General features: G+C 37.7%; 1 protein-coding gene across 1 annotated transcript; it reads left to right on the forward strand.

Moving 5' to 3' along the window:
- Nucleotides 1-18732: 18732 nt before the first annotated feature.
- Nucleotides 18733-22256, forward strand: LOC131620416 (uncharacterized). Its single transcript, XM_058891486.1, has 4 exons — nucleotides 18733-19629; nucleotides 21500-21634; nucleotides 21767-21841; nucleotides 21994-22256. Exons 1-4 carry the CDS (start codon nucleotides 18844-18846, stop codon nucleotides 22093-22095), a joined length of 1098 nt encoding a protein of 365 aa, XP_058747469.1. The 5' UTR covers nucleotides 18733-18843; the 3' UTR covers nucleotides 22096-22256.
- Nucleotides 22257-22588: the final 332 nt, after the last annotated feature.

Here is a 22588-nt window from a genome sequence, read left to right on the forward strand (position 1 = left end):
ATCAACCCGATAAGAGAAGTTGTATATTATCTGAATTCGGTAGATGGTAAGTGGAGCAATTATCCGTCTATGAAGGAAATTATTGATGTGTAAGTGGGATCGTTCTAAATATTCTTGTATATTTATATATTTAATTATTTGTGAGATTGATCTAAATATATGCTTTTATATTTTTGTTAGATCAATACAAGTGTTCCGAAGTCAACGAGACGCGCATGTATCCCGGACTAAATCTAACAACATTACTTGGATCAAAGTGAAGGTACATTATTTTTCACAATTTTGCTTATAATATTTATGCTACTTGATAAAACAAAACAACTATAAAATCTTATTTGTTTTTCTATGTAGTGTCCGATACAGCGGAACAGTTCAGACTGCGGATACTTTGTTTTGAGGTTTATGAAAGAAATCCTTCAAATGAATCAATTAGAGATTCCAATCACGGTATGGATTTATAAATTAATTAGATATATAACTTCTTATAATGTATTACATTTAACTAAATCATTCATATTATGTTTTTATTCTGTAGTACTTTGACGAATTCCGTGCTGCTTCTTACACGAAACTTAAGTTGGAAGAAATCAAAGAGGAATTGTGTCAATTTTATATTCATCAGCTATTCATGTAGTAGGATTTGTGTCGATTTGAAGAGAATATTATAGTACTCTAGGATATATGGTTACTAACTTTGTTCATATTGTTGTCAATTAATATTTGAAGTATAATATTGTTGATGTTTAAGATTTAGTTTGATTGACATAATGATGTATATATATAATTTTGGATATTATAATGGTATTATATTAGTATATATATAGTCCTACCTATGGTTGAAAATATATCGTCGAAAATATATTACAGGTCGAAAATATTACAGGTTGAGAATATATTACAGGTCGAAAATATTACAGGTCGATCTGGGAGGCTGAAATTACAGGCTGCACATTAAAATATCTCATTTAGCAACGACAGCGCTTTTAAAAAGCGCTCTTAAAGGTCCACATACGAAAGCGCTTTGTAACAAAAAGCGCTACCAAAGATTTAAAAAAAAAAACAAAAAACAAAAAAAAACGCAACCTACCAAAGCGCTTTTGGAAAAGCGCTCTAGTAGGGGAGGCTACCAGAGCGCTTTTTCCAGAAAAAGCGCTCTTATAGGGGGTCTACCAGAGCGCTTTTTCTAGAAAAAGCGCTCTTATAGGGGGGGGTCTACCAGAGCGCTTTCTGTAAAAAGCGCCCTTATAGGGGGGTTTACCAGAGCGCTTTTTCTGGAAAAAGCACTCTTATAGGGGGGTCTACCAGAGTGCTTTTAAAAGCGCTTTCGTAGCCTACGCCAGCGCTGGCTTTGGCAGCGCTTTAAAGCGCTGTTAAAGGCCAAAAAAAGCGCTTTTAAAGCCCACGCGTGTTGTAGTGCACTTTGGAGACTTCGTCCGAAACCAGGAGTAAATCCACCTTCTTCAAAAGATTGATCAAACCAAAACAGCTGGTGGAGTCCTTGCGCAGAGTTTCAATAAGATTGGTATCAAAGAGCTTTTCCTTTATCTGACGAAGGAGTGTTGGAATATCATTCTCCTTACCACCGTCGGCCAAAACAGTCGAAGAAGGCTCGAGCCTGATAGGAGAAATACCCTTAGCATTCATCATAGCCTTGAGAAAGCTTACGGGATTAGTATCTTTGAGTTGCTCCAGTTCTGTAGGAGTAAGCACTGCAGTGGTCTGCTTCGAAGTAGCCACAGGAGTAACTGTATTCCCGAGGGTCGAAGTTTCATTATTGCCGGGTGGAGGAAAATTAGAAGTTTCGTCTGCATCTTCATGTTCAGAGATAGTGTCTCCACTCTCAATTGGCTGGTCAACTATGTTGCCACTATTTGAATGTTGTGGGTTCTCTTCCATGTCTTCGTCTCGATAGGTAATTGGATAAGCGTAATTCGAATGACTTTCCTCAACACGCACAGGGGAGACGATGGTCGCGATGGGTTGAACATCTTCGAGGATTTCGGAAAGGGCAGGAGATTTACGTTTAGGGACACCTGTTATGTAAATCTGAGTTTGTTAGGACAAGAAGCCATCAAAGAGTTGTTTGTCAATCGAAGAGACAAATGCATACCTTGAAGGTTGCCAAGATCAATGCTGAGGTTTGAAGTGTTAAGATCAGAAGTAGTTGTGCCTACGTCGTCCTATATATACAAGGTAAAACGTATACTTAGCAATTGAAGTCGAATATTAAAAATCGTTACAGTATGAGATTCAATACCTTGTGTGGGACGTTATCAGGACTTGAGTTATGACTTTACACAACTGGAATAGTACTAGCAGCATTTACAGGTGATACATCCGAAGATACCTTATCACTCGATGAAGCAAGCCTTGAAGTTCAAGATTCCTTTTCTTTGGATAAAGAAACGTGATCTTTTGTCGTTTCTTTGCAACTTGTCTGGTACAAGGAGGAGATTTATCTTCATCGTCTGAAGCGCTGGTATTGGAAACCTTTCGTTTTGAAGGTGTTAGAGGCTTCGAACCCTGAGAATATTCATATTGAACAAAGTGATTAGCGTTCAAGATAAATGCACAGACTATAAGGAAAATATATATACATACCGTTGGCTTTTTGCTGGTAGTGACAATGTCACTCCCACTTGCTTTAACGCCCTTCGAGTCTCCAGTATCTTTTTGAGCAGCTGCTTCCTTGGTAGCTTTCTTTCGACCTACAGCTGTAAACAAGAGCAGAAGTTAATTTATGGATAAGAAGGGAGAGTTAATCGAAGGAATGTCCAAACCCCAACCTTCAGGTATTGGAGTCAGGACACAAAAGTGCTCAAGACCTATATGCAGATGTCCTTTGAAAGTATCCAGGGTATGCTTAGTCGGAACCACTCGTTCAGCGCGTTTTTAGATTGTTCCTGAAGGATTTTAATGGCATTCCCACACACAAACCAGTCTGGAAAAGGAGGACATAGAGCCACACCAAAATCAGCACTAGGTAGTGGAGAGAATTTTGGAGGATTAAGTTCAAAAGCCACTTCATAGCGTAGTTCAGAAGGAACGTACATGGGCAGTTTCAGGTTATCCAGTTTAGCAGAAAATTTTTCACGTAAAGTGACCCCAGCTTCACGAACGGTCCGACTAAGATCATTAGGCCTGTAGATAGTTTCAATGAATTTTTGAAAGGCTTGAATTTCTTTAATGCGAGTCGAAGTACCTTTTTTGAATCTCTCCTGCACATCAGCAAAAGCTTCAGTTAGTTCTTGAGTAAGGCTCTCAGCATCGAAGATTTGCGTGGTATAATAATCTGTCCACCATTGATGGAAATCTATGGTAGAGTAAAATGCGGGTTCGAAAGAAATGGGAGAGAGAGTGGTAATGCCAACATATTTTGAGATCTTTGACTCATATTCGTCTTCAGCTAAATGCGAAGTGTGTAAACACATGTGATTTCTCTTATCATGCATGCATTTTGGCTTAAGTTGAACCAATCCAAATTGTCTTGAAAAAAGATTTGGTTGGTAACAAAGGAGACAACAATGGCTCTTGGGAGATCGTAATCGATGGTACAACAGTTTAGGCGTCAGAAAAGCTTCCCAGATAACCATAGATTCAGCTTGTTGATCTGGAGTAGTTGCTGGGAATTCTCAGGTGAACCATTCCGGACCTACTTTCCTCTCTACAAATGGATCCATAGAAGGTTCGAACTGGTAACGTTGAGCAAACATAATCATGTATGCTGGGAAAGTCTCATGAAGCTTCCCTGATTCTTCTTTAGGAGTTAGGTAAGCCAACCTAGTCCCTTCGACTGTTCGATTCTTGATTGTCGTGTCTTCTTCATCAACACTACCTTTATATGGAAGGTGTGCTTCGAAAGTGGCATTAAGCAATAGTTGCAATAACCAGAAGGGTCCTGCGAATAGGAGAGATCCTATCGTATAATTCTTGATAAGATCTGCTGCTTCGCCAAGACTCTCATAAAGGAATCCTAGAATTAACTGGCTTAAGTTTAACTTTTTACCAGCATTTATCTGGTTGGACATACAGAGATACCTTTTTGCCACCTGGATAGACCTGGAGCAAAAACACACCTCAAAAGCCAGAGTTCTAGAAACGCAATGTGTTTTTCATCTGTAACTTCAGTAGATGTTTTGACACGATACCTCTGGATAAAAGCAGTGTAGGTGACTTTCACTTCATTGAATTGGATGGTGTGAGTATCCATGGAGTTGGGATCAAAAACTTCCCCAGTTGGTTGAAGCCCTGTGATGGCGGCTATATCGAAGAGGGTAGGGGTGATCATTCCACAAGGAAGATAGAAGGTGTTATGAGACGCATCCCAAAAATACACTGATGCTACTAACATAGTTTGATTATATTCTAAGCCAGTTTTGGATAGTTGAATTAGATCATAAATCCCTAGTTTCTTCCAAAATGAAGCCTTTTGGCTTTCTACTTTATCCAGCCAAGCGTAATATAGGTCAGGATCCTTCGCTAAAGGGATTGACCTGAAGAATTTTAGGAAGTTGGTTGCATAATTTAACTTAATTTTCTCTAGAGCTACATTGGTTTCGGTCGTATCATCATCTACCTGGGTATTTTTGGCTAAGATTGGGTTACCCTCTTCATCTATTTGGTTCTTACTGAGCAATGGCCTAGTTTTATAATAAGCAGGAAAGAACTTACCTAGAGAAGGGTTATTTCCTCCAGGTAAAGGACCCATGTAGGCGAGAGTTTTCCCAGAAAGTTCAAAGGGAATAATTACCTGAGAAGCGTAGATAACACGAATTTCTGCTGCATTTGGGTCTGGAATACATTGTTGGTTTCCAATCTGTGTGGGATGTTGAATCTTTTGAACAAGTTGAAGAGTGTTTGAAGAAGACGCCATGGATGTATTTGCTTCAAGAGATTAGGTTAAATCAAAGAGCATTTCTTTTTTATAAGTTGGTTGCAGAAAGATGAAGGGTGAAGTTATGTGAAGCCAAAGGGTTAAGTATTTAAAGGTTTAGTGAAATCCTTTTCAAATTTTTTGAATAAAGGTCAAAGACACGCGACAACCGGTGATTTAACCCAACGGCGGTCATACAGTTGTTAGCTTACTCCTAGTATATAGGAGCAATGATCACACGTAATGACAAAACGTGGGAGTATACATTTTGAAGAGACGTTTTTGAAAATGACAAGACGTTTTGAGAGATTAGTCATAAATAATTATGACAGTAATTAAGTATCTTGGAACTCTAAAAAATGAGTAAAACGAAATCTCATCACGACAAGAAACGCCTATTTCTATCGTTCCATCGAAACAGGCATTTATTGGGGGCAATTTGTTAGCTAGAGATTTCGTTGGATGAAAATATTCTTTGAAGAGTTAGAGTTCGAAGAAGGATGGTTACTGATGACCATTTCTGAGATTAAAAATGGCTACTGATGGCCATGTTTCGAGGATGTTGTTTAAGTTGAAGTGAAGATGATGAAGATTGAAGCTAGTTCGAAATAAATTATCTCTAAGACTTAAACGTTTTTTACGAAACACAAAGAGTATTGAAGCTTGGCGCGTTTCCGTAAGCATTCTCAGTTTTGATCACGTTGCCACGTATCAGAAGAGGATTCAGGCAGGAGGATTTGAATTTCGAAATAGTCTGTGTAACCGAATAACGACAGATGGCATCCCAGGGATTCGAAGCGTATGCATGTGAGAAACGTGACATCATATTAGTGTAGGACCGTTAGGGTCGAAATTAGTATAAATAAGGGTCTTAATGTTAGGATTCCGTCTGTTCATTTTGTACAAATCACTCAAGTATCAAGCGTTAAGAGAACGAGTTCGCTGAGAAATGTACGTATGACACCAACACCATTTTAAATACTTTTGTATCTTTCTTTATTCAAGTATCTTTTCAATTCCTTTATCTTTTGTTTAACTTTCATTCGAAGCATTTTACATTTCTGCACTTTATATTCTTGCACTTTATATTTCTGCAATTTACACGCTTTCTATGTCTCTTTGTCGAAGTTATATTAACATGTATAACAAGTGTTGTTTCACATGAATAGTCATATGATCACATCACAAACAAGTTTTCGAAGCAAGAACAAACAAATATGAACCAAATCATATCAAAAGACAATTGTTTGACTATGTCCTAAGATCAATCTAGTCGATCCTGCGAGTAACCAAAGTATATTTTATAGTTTGGAATACTAGCGGTTGTTTACCAGAAATCACCGTAAACAGTGGGACAGTGTCATAGTGTTAATTTTCAATTATTTTCATTTCAATTTGCAAATTTAGTGTTTCCGTTTCCTTCTGCGTCGTACGAACCTTAGAAGTGTTAAATCTTTCGATAATAACCAACCAATATCTAAGAGAAAATACACCAAGAGAATGGTTAACAACACTAACAGAGGGGGACAACAAGATCCTCCACAGGGATCGGGAAATAACAATGATAGTACAACAAACACTACAGATCCTAATACCCAATCACTGGCCATGTCTGCACCGACACACTCAATGGCCGTAACTGGTTCCATGCTTGGGTCTACAGGAACGATCCCAGTAAATAATTCGACATCTCTTGCTGCTACAAATCCCCCGTCGAATATGCAAGTTAATCATATGTCACAATTTTGTACTCAGGGGACACCCCCTCCGATCCAAGGGTTCAGAGACCCGAGACAATGGAGAGAACCACCATACGGGATGCCATATTCTTACATGGAAGGATTAAGTAGTAGTGTGCCTGTAAATCCACCACCCATTGTGTCAACTTTTCCCCCATTCCAAAACTCTGGTTCTGGTATAAATAATATGGGACAAAATGTTCAAGGCCAAAATGTTATACCTCGATTAACAACAAATACTCAAGCAGCGTTCCGACAACAAATGGACGCTAGTAACCAAGATATGGTAGGATTATTGGCCAGAGAAATGAGGGCTATCTTTTCTCCTTTAATACTTAACATTGATAAGTCCAATCAAGACAACTCTGAAACATGTCGACAAATGTCAGCGCATATGGTTCGAATGGCAGACATTTTGGGTGCTCCCGAAACTTCAATACGTCGAAGAACAAATCAAATAGTCATTCAGGATGATGAACCCACCATAAACCAAATTCGACCACTAAGGCCACTGATCGGTCACCAATTTCACTGATACTCCGCAATTTATTTGGTAAAAATCGGTCATTTCGGTAACACTGTGAATGGTTTGTTTTTCGTTTTAAGTAATTCTTTCATGTTTTGCTAATCTAATTGTTTTTGGCAATTTTTAGTAGAATAGTTGCTTTTGATCACTTTGTTGGTAGTTATTGGTTATTTCAGGTGTAAGGAAGAATCGCCGAAAAAATGGGACGAGAACAGAAGAAAACAAAGCCAAAATTGCAAGGAAAGAAGCTGACGCGGGCGCCAGCGTCGTTTGACACACCCACGTCAGCTGAAAAAGGAGAAAAAATGCTGCTGGGAGCTGACACGGGCGCCAGTGTCATTTGACACGGCCGTGTCATCTGTTAGATGAAAAAAGAGTTTTTTAAAGAGAAAACAGAGGCTGACGCGGGCGCCAGTGTCGTTTGACACGCCCACGTCAACTGTTGCGGCCAGAAATTGATTTTTTGAGCTGTTTCATTATTCCAAGTCTCATTAAGGGCGTTTTCGACTTTTTACATGAATGGAATGTAACCTAACACTACTTAGTCCTAGTTTGAGAGTTTGGAGAGGATCTTGGATCATATTGGAGATTTCTACGAAGGAGAGAAGTGCAATCAAGGGTTTGGAAAAGGGAGATCTTCAAGAGCGGAAGCAATTGAAGATTGAAGAAATCCTCATCTCTTGTAATATTTACTATTATCTTTGTAGTTTTCTTAATTACTATGAGTAGCTAAACATATTTATGTTAAGGGGATGTCCCTGAATCGCTGTTATGTAATGAATTAAGTACCGTTGCTTTACGAATTTGAAGTTTCTATGAATTTAGTTTATTTTCAAAGTGTCTCATGCTTCATTCTATTGGAAAATATTATGTTGATTTACGATTAAGGTTAGGTCGAAAAACCACCTTAACGCTTTTTGAATAATAACGTTACTGGTAAATTGCTTAGGAATAAGGATTTGACGGTATTGATCATCTATTCTAGGTTATTTTCACAAGGTTCTTGGTAAAAAAGTTTAGTTGTTAAGGAATTAAAACTGAATTTTATTTGCCAAATAGATTTTCCGCTAAGGAATTAGGGAAAATTAATATTAAGAATTGATACTAAATCATATTGACGACTCTTTCGTAAAGTAGCGGTTACGTGAATTACAAGGCGGTTCATACATCTACCTTAGCATATTTTCTCATATTTGTTCCAAGTCAACTTTTACTTATTACTTCTTTTAAATATCGTTTTTTTAACTTAATCAAACCAACCAAAACCACACCCCATGATATTTTGTTCAATCGAATAATTGTAAAACTTGTATTTCCTACGCAGTCCGCGAGTTCGATACTGGGTATCAACCCCTATTTAAAACTACATCGGTGAAAAATAGTACACTTGCTAATTTTCCGATCAAGTTTTTGGCGCCGTTGCCGGGGACTGCCAAAATATAAGTTTAATAATAATTCAATTGGATTTTTGTTGCTCTGCAACTAAAATTTTAATTTTCTGTTATTTTATTTGCTCACTACTGATAATTGTCTAATCTTTGTATGCGAGGTAAAGCCTCAGCAGAATTTCTTTTTGACGCAGATCCAGAATGATCGTTGCGAGCTAGACTTCGAAAAGCAAGACAAGAAAGACCGGAAACATCAAAAGCAACACTGACAGTTTCTGAATCTGAAGAAGAGGAAGTAATTTCGGTTCATTCCGAACATTCAGACACCGAGTCTGAAACCATGGCTGCAGATCCACCTCCAGTGGAGAGACTTCTCGGTGACTATGGACGATCAAATGCTCCGACTGGACGTTTGACAATAGTAAATCAACCGGTAAATGTTGCCCATTTTCAGTTGCACCCTTCAACGATCCAGCAACTCGAAAAGAGACCTTTTTCGGGAAAAATCAATGAAGATGCAAATAAGCATTTACAGAGATTTCTCACGATGACCACTGTCGCACGCTCGCGAAAAATGAACAGAGTCGCCACTAATATATTTATCCCATAAGGGAAAGGAATATCAGAAAACCTAACAAAGGAAGGAACAGGGTCTTGCGACCAGAGAATCAAGGGACGGGAGTCGGTTACGCGAGGGGAAGGTATTAGCACCCCTCACGCCCATCGTACTCGATGGTATCCACCTATGTTTGTTTCTATCTAAAGGGTGTGTACTATGTCTATGTCTATATGCGAATGAATGGAAAAAGAAATACGGGGAAAAGAAGGAATTATTTACAAGTGTGCTCGTTCAAGCCCCGCGACTTGATGCCTACGTATCCTTTTCAGGAATCAGAGCGCCGTAGTTCGGCTCAATATTTTGTTTGTTTTTGTGTTTTTTAGTTGGGCGGAGTTAACGCTCGCGCTCTTGCATAAGGGGACAGCCTAGGATGCAATAAAGCGGAGATAACAATGCCCTTAAGAAAGGAGGTGAGGGAGTGATTTTGAGCGTTTCGAGGAAATCCCTTAAGCAAGGGAAACTCGAGCTTCCATTCCCTTTTTAAGAAGTTGGGAACTTACGCCTGAATGGTACCCTTAAGCAAGGGAGATCCAAGCACTCGAACATTCCCTTAAGCAAGGGATGTTCAAGCTTCCATTCCCTTTTTAAGAATTTTCACTTTGATTATTAGTGTTTTAAGTATTTTCTTTGTATTTTTTAAAGGGGATTTTATTTGAATATTTTTAGATGTTTTAGTGTTGAAAAAAAGGAAAAAGAATGAAAGTGGGGGACTAGCCTAATTTCTAAGCCTAGTGTTATTCTACTTCTAATAGAAATGAGGAAGAGGTTATTTTTGGTATTTCACAATATGTTGAAAAATATTCACAAAAGGAAAAGAAATAAAGTCCAGATTATTCACAAAGATATTCACAAGCAAAGGTATTTTCATTTATGTGAGAAACTAATTGTGAATTAACACTAAGACTATTCATTTTTATGGTCTATCAATCAATTAAAAACCAAAGGAAACAACAACTAAAAATTCAATTAAAAGAAAATAAAATTTCAAAAAAATTAATTGAGTGAAAAAATATTTTTTGTCATTTTTGTTTAAAAGAAAAATGAATTAATTGCAAAAAGAAATAAAGGAAACAATTTCTATTATTTGTTTTTGTTATCAGCATAGGGGGGTAGCAGTAATTTCAGAATGAACTAAAATCAAATAGAATGGCAAACATGGGCCTAAACAGGGGGTGTGGGAATTGCAAGGCGCCCAGGTCTGATCCAACAACAGGTGGTGCATTAGCAAAACAGGGGTGTGGTCCTAGAATCGTTATGGGGCCCAAGCGCATGAGGCCCAACGCTATCACTAACTACCTTTTCATCCATCTTTCATTTCCATCATTATTTCATTTTATTATACTATGATCTCCATTAAACGTGACACAATATTGAAAATAACAAGAATAGTGTATCAATGGGTCACATTATATTTAAGTGACTAAAGACAAAAGGAAAGCTCTAGCCAATCAGAACGTAACACCTCACCAGCCAATGATTTAATCATGTAAAACAAAATCCAAAAAAGGAAACTGTCAGCCAATAACCGGACGCCACGCAGGCAACCGTAATCAAAACAAACAAAATTAAACCCTGCCGTCGGAAATCTTCCGATCATCTTCTCCGACGGCTCCGCCGGAGCTCGCAACAAAATGCGCCCAGAAATCTTCCTCTATCATGAAAACCGAAACGAAAACGAAAGCCCTAACTAGTAAGACTTCCATTAAAAGGTTATGCTTCTACCATCAATCATCATGACACATAGAAACCAGATGTGCAATTCAAATACTCATAAGAACATCATCTCATACAAACTGAAATCATCTCAAAAATCCAAAGATCGAATGCAAATACGTATGAACCTATGGCATGTTATCTACCATGCTGCAAAGGGATTCAACAAAGCTAACCTGTCAATCTTGAACCTATGCGATTATCCAGGAAATTCTACACTTCCGGTTTGGATCTTGACGCATCTGACGAACGTGAATCCATGGCGATGATGTTGAGCAATCCTTCTGCAACCTCGATCGGTATGAAACAGACTCACAGATCTCCTATAGCAAAGAACTAGATGCTGATCACGTAATCATTGCGAAAGAACCACGAGAAGGATACACACGTGAGGATTCTCGATGATGATGATGATAGTGACGGCACAATAAAGATTGAAGAGGAAGGGATCTCTGAGAAATAAACTCAGAGATCCATGGTGATCTTGAAGCTAAGCTGAAGATGATGATTCCTTGCAATGGCAGAGACTTTGTTCCTTGAATGTGATGAAGATCGTGACTCGTTGTTGAAGAAGCTTTTGCGCTTGTACATGAAAGTTGAAGATGATTTAGTAGGTTATGGAAGTTAGAAAACGGTTAGGGTTATTGGAAGAAGATGAAGTGAGGGAGAGGAGAGAGTGAGAAGAGAGAATGACGTGAGTGATGAGAGGAGAAAGAGAATGGGGAAGAGAGAATGTGAAACTGAAAAAATAAGAGTGAGCGTGGATTCATGGAGGTTGTGGCTGCTCCTATTTATATGGTTAGTGTGAGATGAATGGAGGTGATTTCTTGAATATGGGACTTGGAGCATAGGCTTGCAACGAGTTCTTTTAGTTTTTCTTGGTGTGGGACATGGCTTATGGTGTGGTTTTAAATGAATGAAGTGCTGCAACAAGTTCCTCTTCCTTTGCATGGATATGCATGGAGTTTTGGCAAGCAAACTGGCCCCATATACTCTCTTCATGCATAGATATCTCTTGCCATGGGTCATCAATGGACTTGTTCTTGGGCTCATTAAGAAGTGCACATGAAGTGGATGAGGTTTGATGTTGGGAGGATTAATAGACAAAGCCTATAACTCATTCAAAAGCTGCTGGCAAGATGATGAGATGCCCTTGAGTACTATCTGCGCGCATGCCTCATGCTTTTGGCGAAAGTGCAGTCTTGGTGGTGGAGTGACTTTGCAGCTTTGTAATTTGCTCCACACATGTCCAAAATTAATGATATTGGGCTCAATAGATAGAGGACATGGCAAAGAGTACCTCAATACCAAGCTCATGCAAAATGAAGACTTGTAGAGGGAGAAAAGCACATTGAGATTTGGCACACCATGTGTTTGTTAAAATGCCAGGTCATGACTTGACTTGTGACTTGGATTATGACTTGGTCTAAATGAATTTTCATAAACTTTACACCACTTTAACTCTTCATACAAGCTTCAAATGAAAAAGTGTCCAACTACAAAGTTGTTCTCCTCCATGAGAGGAACAACTTTGATGTTGGAAATTTCTCCAAAAAATGCCATTTGCCACGTGTAAACAGATGATGAAGTGGACTGCTTGTCAAGCTTTTAAGATGCCAAAATTTTTCTAAGTGTTGACTTTCCATTTTTGTTATTTTTCTATTTTTGGCAACTTTTTGTCAAACCTCCGATTTTATTCGTTCTTTGACTTTTCTTGATTGATTTTCCACCAAAAGTCAATATTTGAATAATTCTTCTGATTTTGACTCAAAAGTCAATTGTTCTGATTTTTCCGACTATTGATGAAATTCCCGATTAAATCTCTTCCAGTCAAATCCAGTCAAACAAACACATCCACATAGTCAGTATGAGAAGCTTCCCACTCATAGAGTCCATTCCTGATCAAATGTTGACCAGAAAGTCAACTGGTTGACTTTGGTCAAAGAAACCCTGATTTGGGAGACCAGATGATTTGCAAGCCAGTATCCTTCAACCAACGCCTTGAATTGAGATTGAGAAAAACCCTAATCCAGGAGGGCTTCAATAAACATAGAGCCACATGATTACCTCAGATCCACACATCTGGTAGGAAATTCCTTGCCACAAAAGTTCTTTCCTGCTAGTCTTTGATTGATACCAATGATATGCATGCATGGGTATGGATTATGATCTAGGTGATGTATGTACATGAATGCAAAGCCTAAGCCAGTTAGAAGTTAAAGGGTAGGACAAATTTGGGGTATGACAGCTGCCCCTATTTAATCGTCTTAAACCTGAAGGTGAGATTGGGGCTAGCCTTTCGAACATTCGAGGTTTAAGGAGATTAAATATCCAAGTACCAGAAATTTGTCCTGAAAAGATGGAGTGAATGTTATCCTTATTTTGTTAGCAACTGGGGAAAGAGAAGTTTCTTTTATTTTTTTGGTGGAAATATTTTCGGTGAGCAATGGTTGAATGGGGAAAGAGAATAATGACTTGCTGGGGGATTGGGAATTGGTTTTACAGTAAGAAGTTATGGATGAATGGTGGTTGTCAGGCGAGAACTGACTTCACCATAAAATATCAGACGAGGACTGAAAATGAAAGAAATGATTTGCCAGGGCGAGGACTGGACTTTGAAAAAGGGTTTGCCAAGGCGAGAATTGGACTTTGAAGAAAGTTTGCCAATGCGAGAATTGGGCTTTGAAGAAAATTCGCCAATGCGAGAATTGGGCTTTGAAGAAAGTTTGCCAAGGCGAGAATTGGACTTTGAAGAAAGGTTTTCCAAGGCGGGAATTGGGCTTTGAAAAATGATTACCAGGACGGGCACTGGACTTAGGAAGATGATTACCAGGACGGGAACTGGATTTTGAAAGTTTTGCCAGGACGGGAACCAGGGCTTTGACTTGATTTGCCAGGGCGAGAACTTGGCTTTGGAATTGTTTGAATGTTGGAAGGTAAAGGATTCACAACACGGGGGTTAGATCCAAAAGTTTTCCGTACGAGGGAAGGGGCCACGGAGACTAGTGACGACTAGACTCAATCAAAAGACATAATCACGAAGATATTGATGCTGGCGAAGCATAAGAATTACATTAATCCCTCGGGCCAAAGGCGGGGTGTAAATCTTCAAGAATGGCAATCGTTCGAATTGCCACACACCAAGTATGGCTATCCAAACGATTGAAAAATGAGATGGGTTGAATTCCCACCCTCATTCGCACTCTAAATTGCACGCAGCACACGGGAAATAACCACGACAAGACTAGTAACGACTAGAATCGACAAGAAGATGATAGTAACCTTTGGAGATTACGGAAATATTGATTGCCGCCGCTGACTCCATTTTCAGAAAAATCTCACACATAGCATAATTGTGTCAAAAATCAACCACCATCTTCATCAATTTCAACCATTCACAACAAAATCAATAGCACAATAAATCAAGAAGCAAACAAAAACTCAAATCTCAGTAACACAACAACAATCTAAAGCAGAGAGAGATCAGAAAATGGAGAAGAAGAACCATGATTTAAATTGAAAACGCATTGTTTCTACCATGAGCGAAACCACCAATTGTCGCCGACTACATCTCTGGCAGAATCTCCTAGTTCTGACGACCACATCAACTTCGGCGACGCTTCCTTTGCGCAAACTTCTTCTTGATATCACTAATATCCCTTTATTCCTCTTTAATTCCTAACCTTGATTCGTGCTTTGATATTAGTGTTGAAGGAAATTGAAAGTTTGATTTTTTGGAAAAAATAAAAAATGAGAGAGAAAAGTTTGTGTTTGATTGAAATGAGAGAGAGATTTTTCTTTGTATTTGCTTTCATGAAGAAGAGGATGAAGGTTATGTCTGATTGAAATGAGAGACATGTACTGTTTGTTTTTGTTACTGCATCTTCTTTTTTTAACTTCTTAAGGTTAATAGAGAGAAATTAAAGAAATTGTTGTTAGGGTTTCAAAAGGGAATGAATAAGAACTCAAAAGAAGAAGAAAAAGTTGGATGAAGAAGAAGAACTTCAATTGACAAAGATGAAGATTCACTGTTTTAATTTTATAACCTAATTAAAATAATTTTTTAATTCTCAAAATAAAATATAATGTTTTTTAAAAATAAAATATTAATTTACCAATTAAAAATGCATTTCAAAATAATTTTAATGATATGGCAAGTGACTGGACTAAATATGAAGTGCCATGTCATTAAAAAACCTGTTAAGTGATAAGGGACCTTCAAAAATTCACCTTATTTAAAAATGGGGGACCTAATAGTTGGCTTTTTTAGTTTGGGGACTAAAATGTTATAAATGTCAATATAGGGGGACCAAAAGTGCATTTAAGCCTAAAAAATAAGAGAAAGAAATAAATAAAAATGTGTATGTAATAAATAAATAAATAAATAAATAAGGGACTTAGCTTTGATCCTGTGGGTTGAGCCTGTGATGGTACATGGTGGGGTTGCAGATTCTGAAGGCGTTGGATTTGTAGTTGGAGAGATCGAGTGGTGGAGATCTGAGGGAGTACTGTAGGTGTACGTGGAAGCGCTGCATGGGATCAGTTATCAAACAACTTGTTTAAATGAGAAAAATTGTTGTGAGGCAAGAAGGACTCGAACTCAGGTCCCAATGATCACAAGTCTGCCTCACATGCCAGCTGCGCTGAATGCCCTTGATGTTAGTGAATTAAACAGAAAACAATAAATAGATAAGAAAGCATTATGTGGAAAATTCAAAGCAAAGTCAAACATTGAGCCCACTGGATTGCGCAGGCCAATTAGATTCTGGGAGATGGAAAGCTGACTTTGACCAGCGAATGGAAGCAAGACACGTGCACGGAGAGAGGAAGGGATGGCTGACCCGCGAATAAAAACGTGCCACGCATGAGTCAGCTTCCGAGGCTGCACTATTCATCATCTTCCCCAAAATTACCTGCGATTTTTGCTGCGAAAATACCTATGCGTTTTCCTGCGAATTTTGTTATCTCTTCCATTATCGAACCTACAAGCATGGCACACACACAAAGGCAATCCAAGCAAGAATAAAGAGCACCCAGATTACATAAATAGGCCGTTCTGAATCCGAATCCGTCGTTAGTTTTAGCTGAAAACTCCTGTATGTGGAGTTTCGAAGAAAAAAAAGTTTGGAGCCCTAATAATGGTAAGTTATTGATTCTGCACCAAAACTCCCAAACGAAGGTTTCAATTGGCCCTAAACATGATTATAAACACGTGTGCATGCATAAAACTCATTTAAATGGTCTATATTAAGCGTTTGAAAATTCAAGAAGGTGAGCAAATCGGCGTTACTTAAAGGGGACGTTCCAGGATGCTTCATACTTCAAAGATGACTGGCGCGAGTTCCTGGGAGCTCGTTGATGATAATGGAACGATTGGAGGCGCTTAATACTTGCTGGGAAAGATTTTGGTGAATGCCCTAATTCTTTGAACTTTTGGAAACTTGATTAGGGTTTATGCTCAGCCTTTTTTCGTCCTCAGTACAATGCAATAGGTTATATATTTATAGGAGAAAGATTCAGGTCAATAAAATTGAACAAAATCTCTTGGAGTCACCCTTTGCAAAATTGATAAGAAATTGAACAAAATCTCTTGGAATCAACCTTTGTAAAGTTTTGTGGGATTTGTTGAGTCTGATTTATTGTTTGATCGTCTTAGAATGCTCTACCTATGTTCTCTCTTATCCAATCTCGATTGGTTGGTTGAACTGTTTCTCTGGGGGCTCCAAAAAATCTACAATTCGTCCCATATGTGCTGCCATTTAATGATTTGAATGGGCGTTATGTAAATTCGTTCGAGTCATATTTTGGATCAACGAGTCGAATATTGCCCTCATTTGTTGGGCAAGTACTCTAACCCTTTAGTGGTTACTCTCGCCCATCTGTTGCCTTAAAACTGCTGATGTGTTTGTTGTGAGCAAAGGAAAATGATTAGTGAATCCTGGTGGTAAAAAATTATGATTCGACTGGTTAATACCAGAACCCGATCCTTGTAATGGAGAACATTGTTGTCAAAGGATTAGTGTATGTAGATGCACTATTGTGTAAATCTCCCATAAAAGATGTTGGCATGCCATATGGAGGGTCTCGCATCGGTATCGAGAATCCTGGTGTAAAAGGCATGAATACATTGTATCCTTGAGGTCTAGGGGTTGAAGGTTACCCCTGAATCATTGCAGAAGAAACATTTGGAATACTCTGCGTGTTTGACAGAGCTGCCATTAATCCCGTTGTCAAAGGGATTATCGTCGAAGGGATTGCCGTTGTTTGAATGATCGTTGTATCGTGACTAACTAACATGGCGTCGGTTGTCGTTGCAGCAACTCTGCTTCCTCCTAAGGGATGAGGAATTTGTTCTGCATTGTTGCTTGGAGGGTTAACCATTTTCCTATTGTATCTTCTCTTAGGTATCTTTTGATTAGTATTGGCTAATTTCCCGCTCCTCAGTCTCATACAACAATGTTAAACAAAAGATTATAATATAATTAAATTAATAAAACAAAAATGTTGGATTTGTGACTCTGAATTTAGACACGGTCCCACTAGGCGTGCCAATTTGTTTATGGTGGAATTTCGTAAATAATCGCTAGTCCCCCAAAATAACAGATATCTTGGTTGCTCGCAGGATCGACTAGATTGATCCTAGGACATAGTCTAAATTTCGAGGTTTTGATGATTGGATTGTGTTCAACTTTGGTTTGATTTTGTGTTTAATTTGTAAATAAATGGAATGTGTTTAAAAGCAAAATATAAAAAGTGCATAAATGATATAAAGATAGAGACTCGAAAGCAATAAAGGAATTTAATGGCTTTATTGGATCAAAATATGAAATGATAAATTGCAATGTAATTCAATTAACATAAAGGTGGTAATTCACACATACATTCTCAACACTCGTTTCTCGATTCACTTGGTACTTTGAGTATAATTGAGTTTTGTACAGATTTGAACACATTAAAATATAACGTTAAGACCTTAATTTATACTACTTTGACCCTAACGACATTTTCCTAACGTAATGTCACGCTTCCTCTTGCATGCTCTTCGACCCTCCGAGACCTCCACACGTCCCTTTTGGATAAGATAGATCATTTTGAATTCAAATCTTCTTTCGCTCGAGGCGCCAAAACGCAATTAACGTGGCTGTCGAAGCTTCCTTCTAAAATGCTCCGAAATATTATAAGTCATTTACCTCTTCGCCTTTGAAGATACTTTACTCAAACTTCGCTTCGACAGATAAAGCTCCTTTTATGTAAACGAGAATCTCGAATGGCCTTTCAAAAGTCATGTTCCATGTCTCTCTTCGAAGTATAACTTTTACAAACACATATTCTTTCGTTTGTCGAAATCTTCAGCTAACAATACGGAAGGAACATTACATTTTTTTACAGAAATTTGATGCATAATGTGAGCAATGCAATGGATAAAGATGAATGTTTACATGAAATTCTATCTTCTCTTGCTCCCTTTGATATATTGCACCAAGAAGTTAGAGTTTTGGAGTGAAAATGATATTAATGATATAGGTTTTTTAGGTTGTGGAAGTGAGTGTTGAAGAAGAAAACCAACAATGAGGTGATCATGCTAGTTCAAACAATATTAGATAGTTTCGTAGGTAGCTCTACGAAAAATTATGGCGCTAAATCATACCGTAAATGTACCTACAGAAAAATCCTTATTCTGAATTAATTTGATGTTTTCCTTACATTTACTAGTTTAAAATGTTTAACATCCGAAAAAACCGAATTTTGTAAAAGAAAAATACTTACGTGGCTAAGAGTTTGAGTGCATTGAGATTTTTTCTTAATTTCGAGACAAATATATTTCTTTTTATGATGAATCCGATTTTGTTTTTTAATTATCACCTGTTATTAAACTTGTACTAAACCGTTTTGACAGTTTTGATTCCACCCCAAAATGAAAAAGATGGAAATTAGAATCTGCAGAGAGAAATGAAGAAATCATAGTTAGAGAACCAAAAGCAAGCATGAACCCGTACGATGAACAGAGGTTAAGAGACGAAGTGATCTATCTACATTCTCTCTGGCACCAAGGCCCTCCTCAACATCCAATTCCTTCTTCATCCTCCTCACAACTACAACCTCTCCTCCATCGTCGTCCATTTGCACCCTACCACACCAGATCCCTCCCTCCTGTCACTACCACCGCCTTCAAGAAAACCAAAAACCATAACAGGAAGAAGAAGAAAGAATCAAAACCCGATTCACTAGAATGGCGCCGCCCTCAGTCATCAAACTCGCCGCAAATAGGTTGGCCCGAACCAAAACCGCGATCGGATCCTCCTCCTCTTCAACCTCAAGAGAAAGAGAGGCTCTCTGCGGTCCAAGCACAGAACAAAGCATGTTTATCTCTCAAGGAATTTCTGAGTGGTTCCGGTTACGGTTCCGGTGATGAAGAAGACGACAATGAAGAAGACCATGACGATGACGATGATGACAGTGATGCTAGGTTGGTAGAGTTTGAGGAGTTTTTCATTAGGGTTTTCATGGAGGATAATGAACTGCTCGAGTATTACCAAAGGTGTTTCGAGAATGGAGAGTTTTGCTGTTTGGTTTGTGGTGCTGGGAAGAAATCTGGGAAGAAGTATAAGAATTGTATTGGTCTTGTTCAACATTCCATTTCAATTTTGAGGACTGCTAATAAAAAGGCTCACAGGGCTTTTGGGCAGGCTGTGTGTAAGGTTTTGGGTTGGGATATTCATCGCCTTCCGACTATTGTCATTACTGCGGAGCCTCTTCGGTGTTCAACGGAGGTAATGTGAATGTGTAATGCTTATTTTCACTAGTTAGAATTTAAGAAAATAGTAGTGATTGAATTTATTGCCATGTGTTGGTGGCGTCTTGGTCTTGGACACCAATATGTGTCATACACTAGACCTAGGTTGTTAATCTCGGATAGCAGTGTGTAAGGCTGAATCCTAGAATGTTATATTGGAATAGCTAATAGCGGGATGACCGCTAATGTGAAGACTACATAGTAAACATAACTTTCAACAACATGCATATCCCTTTGAATTTTAAAATGAGTTGCATCAAAATCAAATTATAAAACTATTCAAATGACTAAACCATGTTCTAAACGTCACATCCGCATTTGTCTCATCTTGATTTTTAAGTTTGTTCATCACTTATTCAAACTCTTGTTTTTGCACCTCCAACTCCTCATCTCCATTAGATACTGTTGTAGCAAATACGAGGGATTAAAAGGAAGCTCAAACATTTCTTTTGTTTTTAGTATGGTGGATCTATTATCCATGCTTTGATCATTTGATTGCCATTGTCAAAATTTTAAGATGTATCAAAGGATAACCAAGAGTAGGATTAGTGTTTGAGAACCTAGGCGCGTATATTGTTATATCGATGCTGATTTCATAGCATCTTCTTGTGATAGGAAATCCACCGTAGGATGATGTTCTTTATATAGGAAATCCTTGTTTCATGGATAGGTAAGAAACAAAATTTGGTTGTAAGGTCAAGTGATGAACATAATATTAAGCTTTGGTTCTCACAACATGTGAATAAGGTTTTAAATAACGACTGCGGTCAAGTTCGTGGTCACGTTAAGGATTACGCAATTTCGTCTGTTACGGATGGTTTGTTCCTTAACAGGCCTGTTTGGATTGACTATTTTAAACTTATCTACTACTAGTATAAGCACTTGTGGCACATTTTGTAGAACTTATGAAAACAACTTATGATATATTCTTAAGCTATTTTCAGCTTATGTTATTTCAACAAGTTCTCTAGGATTGCTTATGAAAACAACTTATGGTTTATTCAATAACTGTTAGACTTTATTTTATCATGTACTGAAATAGCTTATAAGAAGCGCTTATGCTATAAGCTACTAATTAAGTTGTTTATTCAAACAGAGTCAAAGTTTAATTATCAATTTATTTTTGAGAAAATTGTTTCTAAAGATGTTACAAGATTTGTTCACCAAAGCTCTTTGGGGACCAATGATTTATGATATCCTTTACAAGACTACTTTTGATTTCTGCACTAAAACTTGAAGGGGAGTTGGAATTAGAAAATAATTTATGTCCAGTTTTCCTTGTAGCATTAGAATATATTGTATCATATGACTGGTTGCATTCTTAGATTAATTATTTCTTAGAAAATAATGCTTGTTTTTGTTTCTCTTGTAAATTGGTTCCATCCTTTTTATAAATATTTTTCTGCCGAGCGTGTCATTTACTGGAGCATATTCATAAAATCCTCTCCGTTGTTCTCTCAAGCGATGATAAAGTTGGAATATGGCTGTTGAAAATAAATTGGTTGAAAATTTAACTTCATAGTTTATTACATTTGTTTGTATATATAGTCTTGCAATTTAAACCACTATATAGTTGGTGTTCATATATTTAATCACACTCCACCATTGATTTTTCAATCAACTTTTAGCCTCTTAAATTACATTATCCTGTCAGATGCGCTCTCTCATTTTACAAGAGCTAAATTCACGTACTACTTAGTCTCCAAAGGGAGTTAGTATGTTGTGTCACTTGACAACTTCAAACATCAGTTTATACGGACGAATACTATTTGGGACAAAAGTAAAACAATTAACTTGCTTGAGTGACAAATGATTTTGGTTTGCTAAAAAAGTTGGAAACATTGCAGGGTAAGAAAAGTGTTGCTGCTGATGATGATGGAAAGGATGGTTCCAGCCAAAAAGAAGATATAGCTGTGTCTTTGGAGCATGTTGCGGACTCTGTTGAGGAGCATGTAAAAGAGACTGATCAGAGTATTGGTGATGTTAGTTGTTTTAAAGTCTGGTTTTTACCTTTTTAGTCATGTGAAAAAGAAAAGATAGAAGTTGACTAGTAGTGCTATAACTGTTTGAACAGTTTGACTTGGTTGTAATCTCTGTTTTGGCTTTGTTTATAGTGTTCTTCCAAGGAAGGTGATGCAAAAGGGGTGGATATTGCTATGGAAAATGGAGAAGGAGGAACCAAATTTGAGGTGAGAGAATATTATCTTAAATAAAAAACAATGCTTTGATGTTGTTGGATAATGGCATTTTTAGAATAAATAAATTCATTCCTTTTGAGGCAATCTGATGTCTTAACTTGTATCTTAAAATAGTTGAAGCTCACAATTGTTTCAATATGTAGGGTGATATTAAGGAGAAAGTTGTGTCTGCGCATGATGATGAACCAGTTGAGGATGATGAACGAGGAGTTGATCAGAGTAATAGCGAGGTTATCAAATTATAATATCAGGTTTGCCTTTCTGGAAAAAGGAGAAAACAAAATAGCTGGATGAAGAAACTGTTGGCTATTAGTGATATCTGATTAACTTGTATCACAAGTAACAAAAATATTGTGGATTTCTTCTTCCCATTTAAAAATGAATGCAGCTAACCACTTCACTTGTATACGTATTTGGATTCTAAGAGAGAAGAAAGAAGCCACGTGAACGGCAAGGAATATACTACTATTCTTATTAGCCAAGTTGATAGTTCCAATTTCCAACATAATAGAAGGATTAACACCTTATTCTGAAGTTTGTTTCTTCAATCAATGAGAGACAGTTTCTCATCACATTTGATGATGATTTGGTGTCATTTTGAGTATGTAATATGATTGTTGTTGGAGGAAGTCGTAGGTATGATGATTTGTATGATGATACCATATTAAAGGTGAGAAAAAATAATTGAAATTTTGGGATAAATCTTTCACGTCTTCAAATGAGATTGCGAGGCATTAG

This window comes from Vicia villosa, linkage group LG7 (assembly GCF_029867415.1).
Source record: "Vicia villosa cultivar HV-30 ecotype Madison, WI linkage group LG7, Vvil1.0, whole genome shotgun sequence".
NCBI lineage: Eukaryota > Viridiplantae > Streptophyta > Magnoliopsida > Fabales > Fabaceae > Vicia > Vicia villosa.